General features: G+C 41.3%; 2 protein-coding genes across 2 annotated transcripts in view; both read left to right on the forward strand.

The window, feature by feature from the left end:
* Nucleotides 1–9,819: 9,819 nt before the first annotated feature.
* Gprasp1 (G protein-coupled receptor associated sorting protein 1) lies at nt 9,820–14,841 on the forward strand. Its single transcript, XM_052171325.1, has 2 exons — nt 9,820–9,901; nt 10,167–14,841. The coding sequence occupies exon 2, from the start codon at nt 10,468–10,470 to the stop codon at nt 14,482–14,484; it is 4,017 nt and encodes a 1,338-aa protein (XP_052027285.1). The 5' UTR covers nt 9,820–9,901; nt 10,167–10,467; the 3' UTR covers nt 14,485–14,841.
* The window catches only part of Gprasp2 (G protein-coupled receptor associated sorting protein 2), a 38,980-nt gene continuing 25,169 nt past the window's right edge, over nt 9,834–23,644 (forward strand). Inside the window, exon 1 of the mRNA XM_052171326.1 lies at nt 9,834–9,901. The gene's annotated coding sequence lies outside the window, so the exon portion shown is untranslated. The remainder of the gene's footprint in view (nt 9,902–23,644) is intronic.

Here is a 23,644-nt window from a genome sequence, read left to right on the forward strand (position 1 = left end):
ACCAAAAATAGCCTAGGATGTCAGAAGCTTTGAGTAGTCAACAAATTGAGTTTATTACATATCAGACATTGTTCCTACTTCCTAGAATTCTATTATAGAGAAAAAAAATACCCTCTTCATAGAACTTTTAGGGGTAGAGGAAACAACAAAAATATAAATATATAATACTGAATGATGATAACTGATACAGAGAAAAATACTATAGTGTATGAGGATAGTGGGTGTTAGAATGTAGGAATAATATTTTCGATGGGAAATATTTTCTCTTTAAGAAAGTAAAAAAATGAAATGCAATGAAGAGGTGAGGCATGCTGCAGAGTATTCTCTGCCTGAGGAAAAAACAAATGAACTTCTTGGGTCATTTTAAAAAACAGTATCATAAGTGGTGTGGCAAAAATAGAGACATCAATGACTAGTGAATAGTAGAACTGATTACTTAGCAAGAAAGTGGCAAAGAAACAGTTAACAAAGCTGATTGTAGTGTATAAAACAAGAACCAAACCATGTGAGATAGAGATTCACTGTGAAAAGGAGTTTGTATTTTATAGTCTTGTTGAACACCATTAGGTTTTGACAAGTGGATAGTTGTAATGTGACATACTTTTTTTTTCCCATGGATGATCCTTGCTACTGTGTGAGTAGGTGCAGCCTTGGAAAGAAGCTGAACTTGCAGCTGGAGGTCATGGTCACTGGGAGGCTTTGAGGTCTCAGATGCTCAAGCCACACCCAGTATGTCATGTGCTTCCTGCTGCCTGCTGATCTTCATGTAGAACTCTCAGCTCCCTTTACAGCACCATGTATACCTGCATGCCATCATACCTCCAGCCGTGATGATACTGAACTGAACCTCTGAAACTGTAAGCCAACCCCAATTAAATGAAACTAAACATCCTGCAACATTTCCCCCTTTTTGACTACACTAAAAGTTGTACACAGTTTACCTTTAAAACAGAAACAAGGGGGCTGGAGAGATGGCTCAGCAATTAAGAGCATGAACTGCTTTTCCAAAGGTCCTGAGTTAAAATCCCAGCACCCACAAGGTAGCTCACAAGCATGCGCAAAGAGATCTGATACCCTCTTCTGGTGTCTGAAGACAGCTATAGTGTACTTACATATAATAAATAAATAAATCTTTAAAACAAAACAAAACAAAACAAAACAAAAACCAGAAACAACTATCAGTGTTCCACAAACTTAACAGCCCAAATATCCTTATGAAGATCCATTGAAGCAATGATCCTTCATAACTGTAGTCCTGAACATCTGTCTTCAACAGTCCATTTCAGCATCAAGGTTCTTAGTTTGCCAATCTGTTGAATGATTTGTACTTCTTCAGCTGATTTGTTGAGTTGTTTCCATGCAAGGGGGATAAGTTTTCTTTGTCTCTTCTTTCCTTGAGTTATGCCTTTCATGTGGAAGCTCCTCTTACTTGGATCAGAGTAATTTTAATAGAGTCTTTCATCACCTGTGAAAATAGAGACAAAACCTCTTCCTTGATATAATACATTACCTGACTTCCATTCTGATGTTAAAACATCTTGAAAGTACACAGGTTTTTTTCTACAATCCAGTATCTTTTAGCTGATCTTATCCCCCCCTTTCTGTTTATCAAGATACAATTAGATCTTTATGAATCCACATATAAACTAGACACTTACATGCTCGAATTCTATGCACAGCTCCTCACCAGGGAGCCTGGCTTCTTACCCATTATTAGTGAGCTGTCTTGATCTTCAATTTTATCAGGGCCCACAGGTTTACAATTAAGCATTTCCTGTTTGCTTAATTCCTCTGCCTCTTGTCTCTCAAGCCTTTGTATTATTGGAGCTAATTTTTTCTGTCACACAGATATTCACAACCTTTTTTTTTGAGAGGAAAAATATAAAGATTGCAATTGAAAGTAGGGAGGGGTTTACTCTAGCAGTTCAAATTGCAATGAGTACTGAGATAGCTTTGTCAAGTAACGTTTCTATCCCCTCAACCCCTATCCTTGTTCTCAAAGGATCTGCAATGGATTTTCCCATTTTTATAATGAAGGAGGAGTCTGTCTTTTGGGCTTGCTTATTGTGATTTGCTGTCTGAGTGGCTTCTGCACTGTTCCTTGCTCTGAGCTTCAGGTTCTCACTGCCTTGATCCAGTCTCCCCAGTCTCTCTGGGCGTCCAGTTGAACATGAATAACTGATACTTCCGGAGATGATCCCAGGCAAATTTCTACTCTTTGGTTTTCTGTCAGATGTCTCCCATACTCTGCATTTTTTCGGTCAGATGTCCTTTGCCTTTCATGATCTTGGCAGGTTTCCTTCTTCTCCAGTCACATTGAGTTTTTCTTCCAAATATGTTAAGTGCCAGATGTAAACATATTTTTATTCTCCCGGTAAAATTGTCTTCGCTGAGGCTTACTGCCCCAGTCTGCTAATTTAGACCTAGGCCTGTAAGCTTCTAACCTATCTATAATCTTACCTAGGCCTACAATATTTTTAGCCTCTGAGACTTACTGCTAGGATGTTTGCAGCAAAAGAGATAAGAAGACTAGAACAGTAGGTATGGAGAGATATGGGGATAGGGGAATTTTATTTTCAAAATGGGAGACAGTTTAGCATATTTAAATGCTGATGAGACTGTTTTGGGAGAGAGAAGTCTATTTCAAAATTATTTTTAAGTCAAGTTTTACCTTCACAGCAGAAGTTAGTGGAAAGAAAAGAAATATCCATATATCTTGTACCTGTGTGCATATTCCACAGCTGCCAACAATGATGGTACACTTGTTACAACTGATAAATCTATGTTGACACAGCATCTTCACCCAAACTTCACATTAGGACTCACTACACTTTGTGGGTTTGGACAGATATATAATAGCATGACATGTATCTGCCATCATAATGTCATACAGAATACTTCACTGTCCTACATAAAATACATCCATTCATTTTTCTCTAACTCATCCCCAGGAACCACTTAATTTTTTTTGTTTTGTGATTTTATTTTATTTTTGAGACAAAGCCTAACTATGTATACTTATCTGGCCTAGAATTTGGAGCAACCCTCCTACTTCCGCTGATAGTACAGAAATGTAACACCATGCCTGGAAAAAATAATCTCTTTTCTTGAAGTGTTGAAAATAGAACTGAGATTTCTTTTATGCTAGGAAAGCATTCTAGTGATTGAAGTATACTCCCAGCCCTAAGCACTAACTTTTTTCAGTCTCCATAGTTTTACCATTTCCAAATGTCTTGAAATTGGATTGAAATAGCATATTGTCTTTGAGAGGCACAGGGGACATTCCTGTGACAGGTATGTGAATGTCTTAGTGTTCTATTGCTGTGAAGAGAGACATATGACCATAGCAAATTTTATAAAAGAAAGCATGTAATTATAGCTTACTTATAGTTTCAGGGATTTACTTCATTAATTATCATGGTGGAGAGCATGGTAGCACACAGTCAGACATGGTACTGGAGAGTAGCCAAGAGTTTTATATCCAAATCTTCAGGCAGTAGGAAGAAAGAGAACCACTGTGCCTGGGTTGGGCTTCTAAAACCTCATACCCCAACAAGGCCACACCTCCTAATTCTTTCAAACAGTACCACTCCCTAAGCACTGAAATATATGAGCTTATGGGGGCCAATCTTATTCAGTGAAAGTTAGAGTGCAACGTTCACAGTTACTTTTCTTCCTCCACCATGTGGGTTTCAAGTATGGAACCCAAGCCCTTAACTTCAAGAGCAAATGCCTTGACTTGCTGATAGTTTGCTGGCCTACATGTTGTTTTTTTGTTTTGTTTTTTTTAAATTGGATTATTTCAAGAGAGTTAGTGTGGATCTATTGTGTGGATTCTAAATTGAATTTTCTTTCTTTGTATGTGTCTATGTCCGAGGAGGGTAGGAGTGTAGGACAAGAAACTAGAAGGTGGACATGAGAGAAGGAAAAGGTTTATGGGGAATTAAAAACAGGGTAATAGGATACACAGGACATGGAAACAGAAAGGGGAATTCAGATCTCATCTGTGCACTGTGACTAGAAATGATATGAGCATTTCTTGACCAAGGATCGTAAGAAAGAGAATTACTTGTATTCTCCTTTCCTCTCCCATTTCATTTGTTGAATAAAGCCATTATGATGTCTTCATGAAGAAGCAGGTCATGGTTAGCTAATAAGAAACACAAAAAAAAAGTACTTTAGACTTCTCATACTTTGTATTTTGAGAAGTAATTTGGCATTCCATTAATTTATATTATTTTCTTTGTGTACATTTATAATTTCATATCCATACAGAGCTAGCTAGCTCACCTCCTCCGTTCCTATAACTGTAAGCTTTTCAAGGAGTATTTCCCATGTTTGGAATTTCAGTGATTTTTTTTTTTTGGCCATGATTCTTGCAGCTGCTGATGCCATTCTTAGCTTTACTGCCAGGCACTTAAGTACCTCCATCTGTTCCCTTGTATTTTCCAAACAACATTCCCTATGCAGAGTCTAGATGATGTCAGAACTAAATAGTAGTCAAAACTTTAAGCCATGTTGGAGAAGAGGATGTTTTCCTTTGTTTAGGGTACACTTTATCCTTATGTCAATAACACAGCAAAGTGCCTGAGAGTTTATTTGGAAATAGTCATTTCTGAGATTACATAGAAATATGCCTTTTTATGACAGATGTATAGCTGAGGACTTTTGATGGAAACAGGACGAAGAAGATTCCTAAGCCCGGTGCTTCTATTAGAACAGCTGTACTTCCCAAGGATAAAGCATTGTTCATTGGCTGAGGACATTGTTCCTGGTTCAATTTTCCCTTGGTGCGAAGTGATTCTTCACACCATTTTCCTTCTTATTCCCCTTCTCTTTCTGTTACTTTGAGACAGAGAATCATGCTATCTATGTAGCTGTGGCTGGCCTGGCATTTAGTATGTAGGTCAGGCTAACCTTAAGCACCCAATGTGTGGTGATCCTACTACCTCTGCCTCAAGCACTGGGATTCTATGAATGTCCCACCACACCTGGTTGCTGCAGCAGATAGTTTGACATAACCTGAAAACATTCTTAGATGTGGCTTTTTCAAATTCTGTAAATGTACCCTGTCTCAAGCAATAGAAACAAAGCATCTCTCTTTCTATACTAGAAGTAAATATTCTTTGGGCCTGTTTCACCAGTTACTTCAAAAAATTTGGTCCTGACTAGGGGGATTCAATTTCCTATGTAACGTATATGAGCTTTTTATGCTATAAGAAAGTAGTCAAGGTAATCAACTTATAAAGAGAAAAGTTTTCTTTTGGCTCACAATTTTGGAGGATTTAGTTCACAACCAAGTGAATGTAGCACACACATAGCAAAACCAAACTCATCTCGGTGGCCACCTATCATGGTTGCATGGTAAACCTAAGGTCAGCTGGGGAATTTAATGAGACCAGTTTCCCAATACCATCTTTAAACAGTATTGTGGATTTAGCTGGCTGGTAGATTGCTTGTTGAGCATACTAAAGGGCCTAAGCTGAACACTTAGCAGCACCACCACAACAAAATAGGACATTAAACCTCCACAAATGTGAGCAAATTTTATACTGGTATAGTTATACTGTGAAACAGAAGATTGGTGTTAATGTTGGTGAAAACTGAGACACAAAATGACCTGTCCTGGCCATTGATGTATAGTAAAGACACTTAGGAATGGACATTATGCGTAAGGATGGTATATATATTTTTTTTCCTGCTATCACAATTGCTATAAATTTAATGGCTTAAAATGAGACTAACTTGATATCACAGTACTGGATGCAAAAATGTCTTACTACCCTAAATCAAACAGATCCTTTCCTTCAGCGATTACTAAGGAAAAAAATCTTTATCTTGCATAATTTCTTCAAATGACTTGCATTCAATGGGTCCTGCATTCTTTGAGGCCAGCAAAGTCCACACTATGGTTTTGTTTTCTTTTGTTTTACTAATGCTGCTTTCCTGAGATGCAAACTCTTATGCCTCAGCCTGTCATACCTAAGTACCTTTGCAGTTACAATGGCTAGACTGATCCAAGATAATTTTTTGCAGAATTCCACTACAAACAACCTTATTTCTACCTCAAACCTCAGTTTTCCTTGGCCAAATAACATCATTATGTATCATGGGTTGTTAATCTGTAAAGCACTTGGTAGGTGCTTAAATAAATCTCTAAATGGGCAAGCCCAATAGCCTTAGTTTGTGCTTGATGCCACTCCTTTTTCCCCCAGAAAGGTATTGCCACTTAGAATCACACACACACACACACACACACACACACAAAACCACCACCACCACCACCATACGCACAGGCACAAACACACATGGGGGGCACAGGCACACACACCCCCAACCCCACCACCACCACTAACACACACACACACACACACACACATACACAGTGGCACAAAGAAATCACTGTTGGCCCAAACCTGGGGTTGATTTACTAGGCCAGAAGGTGTAGTTTGGTCTCCCTTTTGGAAGAAGGGCAGTGGTGGGTGATGTAATGGAGGCCCCACTTTGGATTCCATAGAGACAGAAGTGCCCTCCCTTCATGGCTGCATGAACCAGTGAAAGAAAACATGGGAGAATCAACAGGAACCTACTGGCTGGCTGGCTGTTGCTAGGTCACCTGTCCCCTCTCAGACTGCAGTACTAACAGCCCCCCTCCCCTTCCATTGGCGTCAGATGAGAAGGGAGAGGAGGGGGAAAGCAGGGAGGGAGTACAGGGAGGGGCAAGCACTGTCCAGCCTCGTTCTGAAATACAGATGTACTCAGTATCCCTCCGCTGCTCCCTCCTGCTCTCTAACTGCAGCTCCTCCTTGCAGTTCCCCCCTCCCCAAAGCCGTCATACACTCTAGATTTCAGCCATCCTTCACACTGTGGTGGCATTAAAAAAAAAAAAAAAGTGGTGGTGGTCTCTGGTTAGGGCGACCAGGGGTCTGCAGACGCCCACTGGTGCAGCCCACCCCTCCAAGAGGAGTGGGGCTGTCTGGCCCCGCCCACTCCGAGTCGGAACTACAGTGGGTCCGGGCGGGGGCGTCGAGCCCCGTGCGCAGTATCCCTCCGCCCCCTTCCCGACACCCTCCAGGCGAGCTGGCTTGCCGCAGTCTGCGCAGCCCCTGCCCGTTTGGTGCAGAGGCGTGGGGACAGGACACATCTCTGCCATTCCACTCGCGCGCAAAGCGGTGAAAGCCCAGTGAAAGGATCTGCAGAGGACAGAGAACACCGAGGAACAGGAGAGGGACGCGGGGGAGCCCGGGGACCTGGGCCTTGCGCCTGGCCAGGCAAGTGGGGGTGAGTCGAGGGCTCCGGGCGGTCGCGCACTGCGGACCACTGCCCAGCCCTGACAGTCCAGTGGAGGCCAGCGGGTCGCGGCCTCCCTGGAGTGTGCGCGGTTCTCAGAGACCCCAGACGGTGGGGAGGAGGAGACGGGAATCCCTGCGGAGCCCCAGGCACAAGGGTTGAATGGATCTGCTGGGTGTGATGGTCTGGCGGCTGGCACAGCCGACCGCCTGGCAGTTGGCTTCCTGGGCGCCTATACCCCGCCCTCCATAGTGCCTGGGCCCTGTAAGGGTTATGGGGTAGGCAGCTGCTGTTGAAATGGCGATGCGACAGAGCGTGGGGGCGGTGCATCGGGGAGTACATAGGTCTAAGGAAGGCGACTGCAGGAGAAATGGCCGGCTATGCGGGAATGGGGGGTGGGGCTGGAGCCTACAGGTGTGGGTGTACTGCAAGTGTCCAACACTGGGGCCAGCTCAGCTGGTGGGTGGGGAGTCGCCTGGGCTACTAGGTCTCTGATCTGCTTCCTGAGAGGGGCCCTAGTACCCTGCGTCCTGGGTGCTGTCACTCCCACAGGCTTCTGCTTGATGGAAAGTGACCTGTCTGCACAGTAGGTCTGGCATATTCTGACAGGCCACGGTGAACATCTATAGACCAGAGGCTTGAGAAAAGAGGAACAGGAAAATGGCGCGGATTTCTGGAGGTGTGTGGTAATGGGAGTGGGCACCAGACAGTGATTGGAGATGCAAAAAGGGTGGGGGTGACTGGCCAGAACAGGTGGGATATCCATTAGTGTCTCTTAATCTCATTTCTCACAACCCTGTAGGCACCTTCCATACTGCCTTTCTCTATCTCCAAAATCTGGGGTCTGAAAAGATGGGTTGGGGATGATGACGAAGTCATAAATCCAAAGGACCACTTCAGAACCTGGTTTCTAGAATGTGCTGCGCCCTTCCCCCATTTTTTGCTGCGCAAAAGGCAAGGAAATATGGCCACCTAGTGGCGAATCTGCAGAATTGCAGAAGGGACTAAAGGATGACATCAAGAAGTGGGTGTTACCTCAGGAGCCCTGCAGCCAGGCTGAATGAATCTAGAATGTTCCAGCAGTAGGACTCTAAATGCTGAAAGACACAGGATCTGGTTTTTAATCCTTGGTGGCACTCTTAACAAGATCATCTGCTACCATCATGCTAAGTGCCTTACATTTTCATGTCTTTGTCCACAGCCCTGCTTTAAGGCTGGTCAGTTCTGCAAGCAAGGAAAGAAGGTTTCAAGGCGACTGCCTCAGATCTCTGGAGATTGGTGAGACTTGGGGCAGTGCAGGAGCCAGCCACTGAGGAGGCAAATGCAGATTGCACTAACCCAACAGGGTGCCCGGTATCCTTACTGTCCCCTTAATTTGCCCACAGCTGCTGCCATCGTTTCCTGATTGTCATATACTTTCCTGTCTTTGTCCACAGCCCTGCTTTAAGACTGGTCAGTTCTGCAGCAAGGAAAGAAGGCTTCAAGGCGACTGCCTCAGATCTCTGGAGATTGGTGAGACTTGGGGCAGTGCAGGAGCCAGCCACTGAGGAGGCAAATGCAGATTGCTCTAACCCGAAAGGGTGCCCCGTATCTTTACTGTCCCCTTAATTTGCCCACAGCTGCTGCCATCATTTCCTGATTGTCATACATTTTCATGTCTTTGTCCACAGCCCTGATTTAAGGCTGGTCAGTTCTGCAGCAAGGAAAGAAGGCTTCAAGGCGACTGCCTCAGATCTCTGGAGATTGGTGAGACTTGGGGCAGTGCAGGAGCCAGCCACTGAGGAGACAAATTCAGATTGCTCTAACGCAAGAGGGTGCCCCGTATCTTTACTGTCCCCTTAATTCGCCCACAGCTGCTGCCATCGTTTCCTGATTGTCATATACTTTCCTGTCTTTCTCCACAGCCCTGCTTTAAGACTCGTCAGTTCTGCAGCAAGGAAAGAAGGCTTCAAGGCGACTGCCTCAGATCTCTGGAGATTGGTGAGACTTGGGGCAGTGCAGGAGCCAGCCACTGAGGAGGCAAATGCAGATTGCTCTAACCCAAGAGGGTGCCCCGTATCTTTACTGTCCCCTTAATTTGCCCACAGCTGCTGCCTTCATTTCCTGATTGTCATATACTTTCCTGTCTTTCTCCACAGCCCTGCTTTAAGACTGGTCAGTTCTGCAAGCAAGGAAAGAAGGCTTCAAGGCGACTGCCTCAGATCTCTGGAGATTGGTGAGACTTGGGGCAGTGCGGGAGCCAGCCACTGAGGAGACAAATGCAGATTGCTCTACGGAGATGCAGATCATGGTCCCCTTAATTTGTTCAATGGTCTAGCGTCCTATATTTCCTTTCAGAGATACTAAGAATGTTGAGGTAGGTGTGAGTTAGACTGCGACCCCCAGGACGAGAAAGACCTCACTCAGTGCTGGGACTAGGGAACCGAACCTTTAGACAGAAGGAGGCATAGCTTTGTTGTTTGTTCAGGATCAGGGATCTGTGCCCATCTTCCAAGCACTGAGACTCCATTTTGTTTTATGCACTTGTAGGACTCTGCAGTCAGTCAGCTGTTGGTCTTATAACACCACTTGAACACAGAAAAGAGGGGAGAACTGCACCACATCCTTGAAGGTGGGTATGGGAGAGGGTTCACTTTTAGGAGGGGTAGTGTCGATCACCCCAGAGTGACTACTGGGAGATTTAGGGATCCCTCTCTCTCCATTTCTAGCGTGTGCACTTTCTCCTCAACTCTGTACCTGTTTCCCAGCAGGCAATAGGGATTTTCTCATGGCTGAGCTCTTCCACTCAGCATCCTGTACCTAGTGTCTCTGTGTAAGTTTCTACAGGAGGCGACAGAATTGGGTAGGACTGACTTCCCCATTCTTCTCTCTCCTAGATCACCTGCAGTGGCTGATCGGTGGTGCTGAGGTTGCTGCTGAGCAGTGCAGTCAACGGGTCTGCGACCACCTAGGACCTGCCAGCTGATTTCAGCTCTTCTGCACTGTATCTGTGTTATTGACTGAGACTGCTTGGGTAGGAGCCTTCTTGAGTGCTGAACTGTCATTTCAGGCTAATTCTTTTCAATCTCATACCCTAACTTATCAAAGATCGTCGTGAAGAGCTCTCCTGTAACAGATCTCTAGTGAAGGTTCACTGTTGTTAAGTGGTATACAGTGGAGCTTTATTTAACTTCTACTATGACTAGGGCAGAGGTTGAGCCTGGTGCCCAGGCAAAGGCTGAAAATAAGCCTGGGGATGAGAATGCCAGTGTTGCTGAAGCAGAGCCTGAAGTCCCATTGGTGGTCAGACCCAAGGTTAGGACACAAGTAATGCCTGGAGCAAGGCCCAAAGTGAAGCCTAAGGGTACCCCTGGAGCAAGACCTAAAGGTGAAAGCAGTTCACCAGGTGGGGCATATGCTAAATGTAAACCCAAGGCAATCCCTATTTCACGATCCAAGCATGATGCCCAAGTCTGGGTCCCCAGTAAGTTTCGTGGAGAGTCCATGTCAAAGATGGGAAAGCAGTGTCAGATGAGTGCTCCAGATGTTCCACTGGTCAGTAATGATTCTGGGATGTTTGCTCAAGCCAAGTGCCTGTCTGTAGATAGAGAACTTGCTAATATGGATACTGAGAGTATTCCCAAAAAGGCTAATTCTCCAGCAGGATTCCAGCCTCCATTTGGCTCAGAGGAGGGAACGAATATGGGGCCCTGGTACCGTCCCAGGCCCGTCCCCAAAGGAGAGGCATATGAGAATTCCGATTTTAAGTGGGGAGATAAATCCTCAGGAAGTTCCTCCTTTTGGAACAGAGATGAAGCCAGTACAAGATTTCGTCCTAGGAAAAGCATGAAGGCCAATTCCAGGTTCAGGCACATGGTCAAACAAGAGGCAAATGCCATGCCTAGGCACAAAACCAAACAAGAGTCCTATAACACTTCCAGTTCTGATTCTGAGGATGAGTCTGGTAAGACTCCTTGGTTCTGGGCCAAAGACAAGACCAAAGTCTGGTCTAGACCCAAAGAAGAGCCCAACACTAGGTCCTGGTTTAGGTCTAAGAAAGAAGTCCGTGTTGAATCCAGTTCTGGGTCTGAAAGTGAAAATCATACAAAATCTTTGTATTGGTCTGGAGAAGAGGCTAAATCTAGGTCCAAACCCAGAGCCAGGAAAGGGGTCAATATGAGGGCCAGGCACCAGGCCAAGCGAGAAGCTTATAGTGATGTCATGTCTGGATCGGTAGATGCAAATAAGAAAGAGTCCTGGTTCTTGCCTGAAGAGAAAGCTAATGCTTTTTCAAAGTCTAAGACAAAGAAAGAGCCCAGGACCAGAGCAGCACTAAGGGAAGAAGTTAAAACTAAAGCCAGACCAAGTACCAAACAAGAAGCCAGGCCAGAGGAGGAAGTTCTCGTTGGGGCTTGGTTCTGGGACACCCATGAGTCCACTATGGGGGATAGGCTAAGCATGAAGACCACTGTCATAGAAGAGGAGCCCATTGTTGGAGACTGGTTCTGGAGTGAAGAAGAAACCAGTGTGGACTCTGAGACTGGTCATAAATCCAGACCAAAGGCTAAGGAGGAACAAGTTAGTAGATTCTGTTTAGGGTCTGGAAAGAAGACTATTATGGAAAGTGGGCCAAAGGCTAGTATGCCAGTAGCTAAGGATGATGAGGTCACTATTGGGTCCTGGTTCTTGGCAGAAGATGAAGAGATCAGCTTACAGGCTGATGATGAGTCTATTTTTGGATCTTGGTTCTGGGGCACTGGTGAGAACAGCATTAGATCTGGTGGAGCCAGTTATGAGAAGATGCCAAAGCCTGGAGAAAAAGAAGTTACTGATTCCTGGTTCTGGGCTGGAGAAATCAATCCTGAGGCTGAAGAACAGGCTGGGCCAGTATCTACAAAAACAACAATCTTTGTGCCTTGGTTTTGGTCTGAAAAGCAGCCACATTTAGGGACTGAACCTTGCTCTGACATCATGGCAGGAGCTGAGGAGGAGCCCATAATTGGGCCCTGGTTCTGGGCTAAAGTAGATAATAGTGTGGAGGCTGAAGTTAACAGTAAGTCTAGCCTTGAGGATGAGGAAGAACCCATTAGATCACCTTGGTTTGGGGCCAGAGAACAACCCGATGTGAAGTATGCATCTGGTGTCAGATACAAGCCTATGGCAGAAGCTGAGGATGCTAACAAAAAGTCTTGCGTCTGGGCAAAAGAACCCTGTTTGTATCCTACCAATAGAGAATGCTTGAAATCTACTCTGGGAGAAAAAGAGGACACTGTTGATCCATGGCTGTGGTCCAGTAATTATCCAAGGACCAAGACCATCACAGGGTCCTGGCTTTGGGCTGCAGAAGAGGGAAATATAGATGATGAGACTGGAGAAAAGATCAAACTGCCAACTTTAGAGGACAGTGCATTCAATTCTTGGTTCTGGAAAGAAAATGAAGAAACCATTGTAAAGGCTCCCAACAGAGAAGAATCCAGGCCAGAAGCGGAAGAGGAAGACATTATTGGTTCTTGGTTTTGGGCTGGGGATGAAGACAAGTTTCAGCCAGCTGCTACAATTGATGAAGAGAACAAGATAACATCTGAAGATGAAGATACAGTTGGATCCTGGTTCTGGGGCAATGAAGAGGCCAGTCTCGAGGCAGTGAGAAGGGGTAATTTTGAGTCTGCTCCTGGGATTAAGGAAGAGAAAGTTACTAGGTCATGGTTCTGGACTGATAAGGTCAAAATAGGTGCTGGGTCACAGACTGTTGAAACTGGGTCAGAAACTGAAGAGGAGGCAATTTTTGAGTCTTTGATCTGGGCTGCAAAAAAAGACAGTATGCAATCAGGAGTAAAGTGTGTGTCCAAGCCAAAAGATGAGGGTGAAATGGCTGTTGGGTCCTGGCTCTGGTCTAGTGATAAGGCTGCAGAAGGATCTAAAACTGTGATTGTCAGTGAATCCAGTCCAGAAAATGGGAAAGAGTCAATTGCTAAGTTTGGGTCAAGGGCAAAAGATCAGGTGATTAACAAGACTGGCAGTGGTGACAATTGTAAAGTTAGTACAGAAGCTGAAACCATAGTGGGATCCTGGTTCTGGGAAGGAGATGAAGCTAGCTTTGAATCAAATCCTGTACCTGTATGCAAGGCCATTTGTGAACCTGAGTCTTCAACTGAGCAGGAACCTGATCCATCCCGCAGGCCTCAGAGCTGGGATGAGGTCACTGTTAAGTTTAAGCCTGGTCCATGGGGAAAAGCTGGCTTCCCATCCATAAACCCCTTCAGATTCCCCAAAGAAGCAGCATCTCTGTTTGCAGAAATGTTTGGGGGAAAGCCTAAGCTTGTGGAAGTTCCTCCAGAAGGGGAGCCTGAACCTGAGTTCCCATTTCAGTATGATCCCTCTTACCGGTCCGTCCGGGAAATTCGGGAGCATCTTAAGGCCAGGGAAAGTGCACAGCCTGAGAATTGGTCTTGCAACTGCATCCAGTGTGAGCTTAGAATTGGTTCTGAGGAGTTTGAGGAACTTCTTTTAATGATGGACAGAAATCGTGACCCTTTTATCCATGAGATATCTAAAATTGCAATGGGCATGAGAAGTGCTTCTCAGTTTACCCGAGATTTCATTCGAAACTCGGGCGTTATCTCACTGATTGAAGCCTTGCTTAACTATCCATCCACCCGAGTTAGGACAAGGTTTTTGGAAAGTATGATTCGCATGGCTCCACCTTATCCAGACCTAAACATGATTGAGACATATGTGTGTCAGATTTGTGAGGATACCTTTGATTATGACTTGGATTGCTCTGAGCAGTTGTCTGGATTGACAATGCTTACACACCTCACTGCTACTTTTGACTATCACAAAGTGGTTATCAATTACTTGGCTGGGTTTTTCTACTTACTGAATTCAGGCAATACCAAAACAAGGTTTCATGTTCTGAAACTGCTACTGAATCTGTCTGAAAACATTGTCGTGACAAAACGCCTACTTGTTACTGATTCAGTGTCAGAATTTATGGACCTTTTAAATAGGGAGGAGTCAGATGAAAACATTCAAATTGTTTTTGCAATATTTGAGACTATCAGTAAACTTATTCAAAAAGAGGCACTGTTTGCTGATGATGATGATGATGAGGATACAGCGATGAATCTTGAACCCTATATTTCTGCATTCCGTGAGGCTGAAAAAACTGCCAAGGAACTAAAACACAAACCTGAAAATCAAAACGTACTCTGAAGCAGAACAAAACAAGTAATTTGATTAGCTATTTGCCTCTGGTTGTCCTTGTGTTCCTCAGTCATCTGACCCTCAAATAATGCTTTGCTTTCCCAGCTGATTCCTTGTTTCAGTGTACCTCTTTAATGCTGATGGTAATTATGCCCAACCCTGTGTAATCTGTATCATTGTTCTGATGCCAAATGAAGATACAACTGAAAACATATGACACTTGTTGATGACGCTTGTTTTGTTGATTGTGATGTTCAGTATTTGAGTGTAAAGTGAACTGAGCCGTTGTAAATAAGATACCCTTCTAAATGTTGTTCTCATGTATATTTAAGTCGTGTGCTTCAATAAAGTTCTATGTGAAAGTGAGCAGAAATTGCCCCTTCACTGTAAAATACAGATGCAAAAATGACACATGAATACACACACAGATATAACATGCTTATTACAAAACTTTTTTCTCAGCATTAAATCTCAAAGGTTGGAACGGACTGCAACTTAGAGCATTCTTCAAAGAAGACTTACTTTAAGGTGTATTCTAATACAACTTACAACATGATAAGGAATCAAACATGGGGTAGGGGACAGTATTTCAATACTTATATCTAACTTCCTGGATTAGGTGAGAGAACTATAAATTGAAGAGATGTATTAAGAATGAGGTAAATTTTGAAGAGCAAGTTGGATTTTGCTGCTCAGAATACTATTTTCAAAATATAATCAGGGCAATGCAGAAGTTAAAAAAAAATCACAAAGTATCAGAAAGAACAAAAAGTTCAGTCACATGGATGGTTAATTTGAAATAGTTTTGGGATCACTTGATAAAATACTGTCATGCACTAGTATGGCTGGAGGGGTGGTTCATTTGGTAAGGTGCTTGCCTTGTAAGCATCCTGTCCTGTGTTAGGACCCTATCACATGCATACAAATCCAGAAATGCTCCTGTCTGCCTGGTGCTGGGATGATGGGAAGATCCCGAGGGTTTTCTGGCCAGTTAAGCTAGCCACTCTGAACATGAAGTGCTCACAGAATTATCTGTAAAACTACCAATGTCTAATAATGCACCCACACTTTTTCTTTGTTTCTTGAGACAGGGTGTTTTGTAGCTCAGGCTCGCCTCAAATTTAGTATGTGCCTGAGACACTTTGAGCTTTTAAGGCTAGGATTATAGGTAACTATACTCAGTTTCGGGCAGCACAGTAGGCATCAGAGCTGGAGAGTTCCATGCCTCTCACCTACTGCAGCTCACCTGGGCAGCACAGTAGAGCTGGTCCTGAATGTGGGAGCTGTGGGTGAGCTGGCCCTAGGGGCTTGAGAGAGGGAGAGCTGGCTGGCTGGCCAGCTCAGATACAGCTCATGCCTACATACAGGGCTTTGAGTTGGCCCACCCCAACATCTACCTCATCAATGACCTGCTGGAGTGCATGAAGGGGTCAGCCCTACAGATCCGAAACTACAGAATCTCTGTGACACAGGGCAACAACAAGATATCTGAGAGAAGTCCCAGTGAGGTTCCAGTATTAATAAAGCAGCAGAAGCTAGAGGCCTCCAACCAGACCAAGGAGTCATTGCAATGAACATTTGCAAGCAAAGAAGTGTGGACAAAGGGATATACTGTGGGACACCCTGTGACACACACTGACACACTACAACTTCCACAATGAGATTTTTAATTTGTTGTTGAGGGGAGAGGTTGCAAGGGTGGATAGTGGGCATGAGGGAAGGGAGAGATGAGTGGGATTGGAGTACGTGATTTGAAATTCACAAACAAATAGAAGTTAATAAAGTAACGTATATGAGTGAATTGTAGAAAAACCTATTATTGGAATTTTATAGTTCTGTTTTTTGTTTTGTTTTAGATTATCTAAAACTTATGTATTAGAAGGATCATTGGGCAGTGGTGGCACATGCCTTTAATCCCAGCACTTGGGAGGCAGAAGCAAGTGGATCTGTGAGAGTTCAAGGCCAGCCTGATCTACAGAAGCAGGTCTAGGACTGCCCAGGCTACACTGAGAAACCCTGTTTGAAAAGAACAAACCAAACACAAAATTCCAGGGTTGGTGAGTTGGCTCATCAGTCAAAAACACTGGCTGCTCTTCCAGAGTTCAGTTCCCAACAACCACATGGTGATTCACAACCATCTGTAAAATGTATACATTTTAAAAATGTTTAAAATGATCATAATCCATGTGTGGGAACATGTGATATGTAATGATATCTATGGCAGTAATAGTATAAACTAATAAGAGATCATTTCAAGAGATGCTGCCAAGTTTCAGCAGTGGAGTGGTGTCAGCAAAATGGCTTACTAGTAAACCTCCCTCATAAAGACTGCACTAAAAATTCTGGTAAACTCTAGAGAAGAACTGAGAACAGAGTACCCAGGCCATTGTAAAGGCAAGAAAATGATTCCAGCAAAGGAGTTTGAGCATGCCAAAGGGTTTTGTCATGCCATGCATACCACTACACAGCCTATCATGGGTAACTAAGTAACCACAGTGGCAACTAAGAAGAAGCATCATAAAAGTCTGTACTTCCAGAATGTAGTGGGGACAAAGGAGCAGGTAGTGTTCCTAATGTCCTTTTTGGCAGCTGTCCAGGAAACTTTTCCCCCCTCACCTGACTCGAAGCTCCCTCACCTTATGAGTAGAAAGGCAGGAGAAAAAACTTGGGAGCTGCAGAAAACCACCACTGCATCCTAGAGATGCAGTACTGCAGATAGACACTAGAGGGAGCAATGGATCAGAGAACGTTCAATTGCTCTTGGAATAGCTAATCAGGTTGATGGTTAAAATTCTTCATTTGCACATTGTTAGGACATAAAGACAAAGAGTTGATTGCCTTTTGTTTTTCAGAGTGAATCTCCAAATCCCTGTTAGAGACTTCGAAGTATATGACGAAATGCAAACAGCCCAAATCAAGGGGAATAGGGGTGGGGCTACAGAAAGCAACCATAAACTATCTGTGATTTATTAGGCAAATAAATTTAAATAACTGCCATAAACATATTCAATGAACTAAGGAAGAAGACAGTGTAAATTTAATCAGGAAAGTCATGAATGAAAACAACATGAATATCAGCAGGAAAAAAAAAAACTATAGAAAAGAACCAAGCATAAATTGTAAAGCCAATAAATACTATACATGAATTTATACTATACTGAAGTTCTCAAAAGGAATTCAGTGGAGGCTTAAGCAGGCAGAAGAGATCATCTTCAAACTTGAAGACAGGTCATTTGAAATTATGAAATCAGAGAAGAGAAAGAAGAGAAGGGGAGGAGAGGAGAGAGGGACTTAGTGGGAAGTTGTATCAAGGAAATGGATATATGTACTGCCAGTATCTTTTAGGAGAAAGGAGAAGTGAGGGACAAATCACTTGTTTGATAAAACAGTGAGTGAAAAGTTCCTAAATCCTAGGAAAGCAATTGACATGTAAGTGCAATAAACCAAAATATCAACTATATAAATCAAATGGAAGAGATGGGAGACATTTGTCTTAACTCAAAGACAAAGACAGAAACCAAAAGTCCACAGAGAAGAAATGACTTGTCATATACATTAGAGCTTTGATAAGATTATGAGTGGACTTCTCACCAGAAACTATGTTGGTTCTAAGGAAATAAAGATGACATTCCAAATATTAAAAGAAAAATATTGTCAGTCAAGAAATGTACCTATCAATACTGTCTTTGGAAATATGAAGGAGAAAATAGATTTTACTAGATAAATCTATAACATTTTATTTCCACCTAATCTTCTCACAAGAAATGGGAATCCTTGAAGACTAAATGCTTAAAGGAACATATACAGCAACACCAAGGCACATAAAAATGAAATGTTCTCTAGTACAAACTTAAAAATATTCTCCAGTATAGGAATCTTTATTATTGTGATTTTTGGAACTGGAATTTAATGAGAGTATCTATTTAATGACTATGTAGCATGTAAAGTGTTGACTCCTGATGCAAAAAGAATGGGAAGAAAGCTGTAGGCAAGTACTGCTTCTATACGCTACTAAAGTTAAGTTTCAATTTAAATGGTGCACTGTTAAGGGACTTTACATGCTAACTAAAAAGGGCACATCAAAACACAAAAGAAAACAAGAAGAAACAACAAAGCCTGTTAGGAAAATATAAAGAACAGGGGTAAGAAAAAGGAAACCAACTGGTAGATCATTAAGAAAACAGTAAAATGAAAACAATATCCTTTCCTCTTATTAATGAAATAGATTAAATTTAGGATCAAAGCACATAGATTGGCTGGCTGGATTAAAAACGGGGACTAATAATGGGCCATATATAAGAGAAATTCTTCAATCAAGAAAAAAACCAGACTAAAAGTGAAAGGATGTTAACACCACAGAACATGGATGTCTCCACTAACATCAAACATTATATACCATGAACATTAATTATATCCTATTCTTAAGGACTCTTACGTAGTGCAATTTTCTTTTCAGAGGTGAAGAACTAGTTATATAACAACAGTGATACAATTCAGGAGCAGGATTTCAATTGTGAGTAAAGGAATAAAAATCAGCTAGAAAAATAAAGGAATTGGAGAGCAGTATAAAACAATTGGATATGACATATAATGGCACATAAACCTCAACAATGTCACAACATTTTCAGCATATGCTAGGAGTAAAGTCAATAAATTCAAGATTAAAATCATGAAGTGTCTTCTCTGATCGTACTATGATAAAATGAGAAAATAGTAGACAGAAGCTGAACTTTTCACTGCCATACTGAAATTAAGCAACACACCCACAAAACAGCCACAAAGAGAAAGAGAAATCTCATAGTTAATTCAAGAATAAGTGACAGAATGAAAGTAATCAAAAGAAACCCAAAGTTATGGAATGTAGCAAAAGTAGTTTATTACCTGTGGATACATATGCCAAAAAAGAACAATGTTCAACTCAACTTCATACCTAAAGAAACTAAAAAAAGAATAAATTAAACTGCCAATATAAAAAAGAATAAATTATATCACAGTTTAAGTAGATTATAGAAGAAAACTAATAGAAACCAAAAGAAAGTTGACTTTTGGAAAACATCAACAAAATTGGCAAACAGAACAAAGGTCCAAGTAACTAAATAAAAAAAGAAGGAACATCGCCAGGAATGAGACACAGAAAGGGTTTTAACACTACTCTGAAGACTTGCTCTAAAAAGAGTAGATAGGCTTTGAGAGATGGATTAATTTGTAGAAACACATAACGAAAACTGAAAAAAAAAAAAGAAATAGAGGGACTGGAAAGATGGTTCAATGGTTTAATAGTATGTAGAGGTTTGACTAAAACAATATCCTCCATAGGCTCTTGTATTTGTACACTTGATCCCTAGTTGCAATCACTGTTTGGGGATGTCACAAAGTGTTTGGGACATGGAATTTGCTGGAGGTGGGTGGTGGGACTGGCCTTTGAGAGTTTATAGCCTCGTCCTGGCTTCCAATTCAATGTCTGTTTACTGTTTGTAGTTGAAGGTATGATTTCTCAGCTTCCTGCTCTGGCTAACTGCTGCCGTACCTCCCCAACATTATGAACTCTCTCTAGAACTGTAAAGTTGCTTTGGTCGGTGGTATTTTATAACAGCAGCAAAAAGTAACGTATACAGAACTTGGTACCAGAGAGTAGGGTGTTGCTGTGAATAATTTGACTGAATTTGTTGTTTTTTGATTTGTTTTTTGTTTGTTTGTTTGTTTGTTTTGTTTGTTTTCTTTTGGCTGCAAAGACTTTGGGACTCTGGACTAGAAAAGCAATTGAATATTTAAAGCAAACTATGATGTGCAGATGGAGACCTTGGGATGTTGGGGACCTCAGGACGGTGGGGTACCTACATAAGAAGGCTGCATATACAGTGGAGATAGATAGATAGATAGATAGATAGATAGATAGATAGATAGATAGATAGATAGATAGATAGATAGATAGATAGGCTATACATAACACAAGCCACAAAACTACAGCAGTAGGGCAACACAAGGCTATTGGAACTCAAATAATGCTACCAATATTCCCAAATGCTGTACATGGATCTGCAGGCTGAGGAGACCTGGCTCAAGAGGCTTCGTAGGGAAACAAGGTCTCTATTTGCAACTGCACTAGAGCTTATTCATGTGAAATTGTGGCAAAGAATCTGGCTAACTTCTGCAAAGGTTCCAAAAACTTCCCTGATACCAGGCAACTTGTGGTAGTGCTAGAGTCACTGGGAGAAGAAGGCCTTGAGAGGCCAAGAGACAGTGAGATGTTACATGAAGCTGACAAATAGCCTCAGTTGAAGTTGGGACTCCAAGGCACTGGAGTTAGAGCTATGATAGAGCATCTGCCAACGCTGCATTCAGGGGAGGGAAGCAACCTAAGGGATGGATGTTGCAGGCAGCAAAACCTTTGATACCAGAAAGGAGGCTACAGAGATCTAGTCTTTTCCTTGCTGAGTTTCTGTCCTACTGTGGTCTAGTATTCCCTCTTTATGTCTCATTCCTCCCCTTTGAAATGGAAATGTATATCCTGTGTCGATGTATGTTGGAAATGTGTAAATGGTTTTAGAGGCAATAATAATTAAGAGATTACTTTTAATCTCAGAAAGACTTTGGATGAGTCAACAGTTTTGAGACCATAGGGACTTTAATCAAATGTTGACTAAATGCTTCTTTGCATTATAATATGGTCATGAGCTTCTTCAGACCAGGGACTGAATGTGGTTGATTGAATTGAAAATGTTGCATCTAGGTTCCAGCATCTGATATTCATCAATACTTTTAAAAATGGTCACTATCATTAGCCATTAGAGAAATGCAAATTAAAACCACTTTGCAATTTTATCTTACATGCATGAGAATAGCAAAGATATGTAAGACAAATGAAAGGTCTTGCTGGCAGGGATGTAGGGTAAGGCAAACACTCATCCATTACTGGTGGAAGTGCAAACTTGTAAATCTATGGAAACCAGTGTGAAAGTTCCTCAAAAAGCTGGAAAGAGACTTACCAGAAGAAAATGTAGTCTATTTACAGAATGGAATATTATTCAACTGTTAAGGAAAGTAAAATTATGTGTTTCTGATAAGTCTCTTAGGTCACACTCCAAAGGATCTAAAGAACACCATGTAAGCCATACCACTTAACATTTACACCTCCTCTCAACAATGTCATGTTTTGGAACACACATTTAACACTTCTGTCTTGGGAGAGAGTTAAGATCCAAAGTAATAGCTGTGTAAATACATCAAAACACACAATATTTCATAGTTTATTACAATTTATCCTCCATTTAAAATGGTGTATTTTGGAAGATTTCAGTAGGAAAGATACTATAAACTTATACTTTTTGAAGATTGATGTAAGTATACTCGATAAAATATTTAGCAAAATTATTCCAGTGACATATTGAAGGATTATTCAAAATTACAAAGTGATATTTATTGCAGAAAGTTAAGATTGGTTAAACATAAAGTAATATACTGTATTTGTAAAAAGGAGAAAGTACATATGATTATGTCAACTGACCTGGAAAATTTATTCAAAAAAACTGAACACTCTTTCATTATAAAAATTTCAGTAAAATATCTATTCAGGAAAGCTGTCTCAACATAATTATTATTTATGAAATTTCAAGCAGTAACACATGGTAAAACATACCAACCTTTGCCACTAAGACAAAAACAAGCATTTTCACGCCTAGTATACATTTTACTGAAAGCTCTATCCAGAGCTTTTATACAAGAAAAATAAAAGCAACCAAATCGTGTAAAATAGGCAAAATGATCTTTATTAGCTGTCAAATTACCCAATATAGAGAAAAATCATAAATTATCAATAATAGTACTGTTACAATAACTGAACTATGGAAAGTTGTGGGATAGGTTCAGTAATTCTCAAAATCAATTGTATTTTCTTAAATCAGTCATGAACTATGTGAAATAAAATTATCACCTTTACCTGTAATAACATCTAAAATAATTAACTACACAGAATTAATTTAATCAAGGAGATAAAGTACTTTAAATGTTGAAAGCTACAAAACACTCCTGAAACATAATTTTAAGAACTGAGAGGGGAGAGAGAGAGACTGGAGAGATGGCTCAGCAGCAAAGTGCATTCATTCGCTGCTCTAACAGAGGACCTGGGTCAACTCTAAGAACTAACATGGTAGTTCACAGGCATCTGCTTCCCAGCTCTAGTGCCCTTTGTTCCCTTGGTAGATATTTTCACTACTACAGAATTTTACACACACACACACACACATTTATTCATATATATTATACATACACACATATACATACATATATCTATATTTTCATCCATTTCCCTGCAATGATATAATTTTAGTAATCCTCATAGTTGAAAAAATTATATTGCATATATGTGACACATTTTATCAGTTTTTCTGTTGATGAAGACCCAGGCTAGTTCCATGACTTAACTATTGTGAGTAGTTAATTCCTCTTTAAAAGTTTGGTAGAATTCATACCTAGCCATAAAATCTAGGTTTGCACTCTTTTAGGTGAATTTTTTTAAACTGTTTTACTCTTGTTGCTTGTTATAGAGCTACATAAATTGCCTGTCTCATTTTGGTTTACTTTTAGTAGGTCATTTGCATATGCAAATCTAGCTATGTCTTTCAGATTTTGATTTGCTGGAACACAAGTTTTTAACATACTTCGTAATGATTTTCTGAATCATTAACTGGCATCTGTTGTAATATATACTTTTTCATTTTTAATTTTGTTAGCTTGGATCTTTTTTTTGATTCATATTGGCAAAGGTTTCTTTATTTTGCTTTGGTTTTTGTTTTTCAGAAATCTTGGTCTTTATTTCATTTGGGGGTGTCTGGGAGGTAGTTAAATTCTACTTTTTTGAACAGAAAATATTGTTAATTTATTATTTATTAAGTACTATTGCATTTTTTTTAGTTTTTGATTTTGCAAGACAGAGTCTCTCTGTGTAGCTTTGGCTGTCCTGGCACTTGCTCTATAGACCAGGCTGGCCTCGAACTCACAATGTTTGGGTTAAAGGCATATGCTACCACTGCTCAAATAATGGCAAAAACTTTTAAATCACTCCAACAACCTAGTTGTTGATGTGTACGTTATTTTTACTCGGTAAAAATAAAAATTAAATATACTTTAAATGGCTATGAACAACATAATGCATAAGCATAATATGATATAT

Source organism: Apodemus sylvaticus, chromosome X (genome assembly GCF_947179515.1).
Source record: "Apodemus sylvaticus chromosome X, mApoSyl1.1, whole genome shotgun sequence".
Lineage (NCBI taxonomy): Eukaryota > Metazoa > Chordata > Mammalia > Rodentia > Muridae > Apodemus > Apodemus sylvaticus.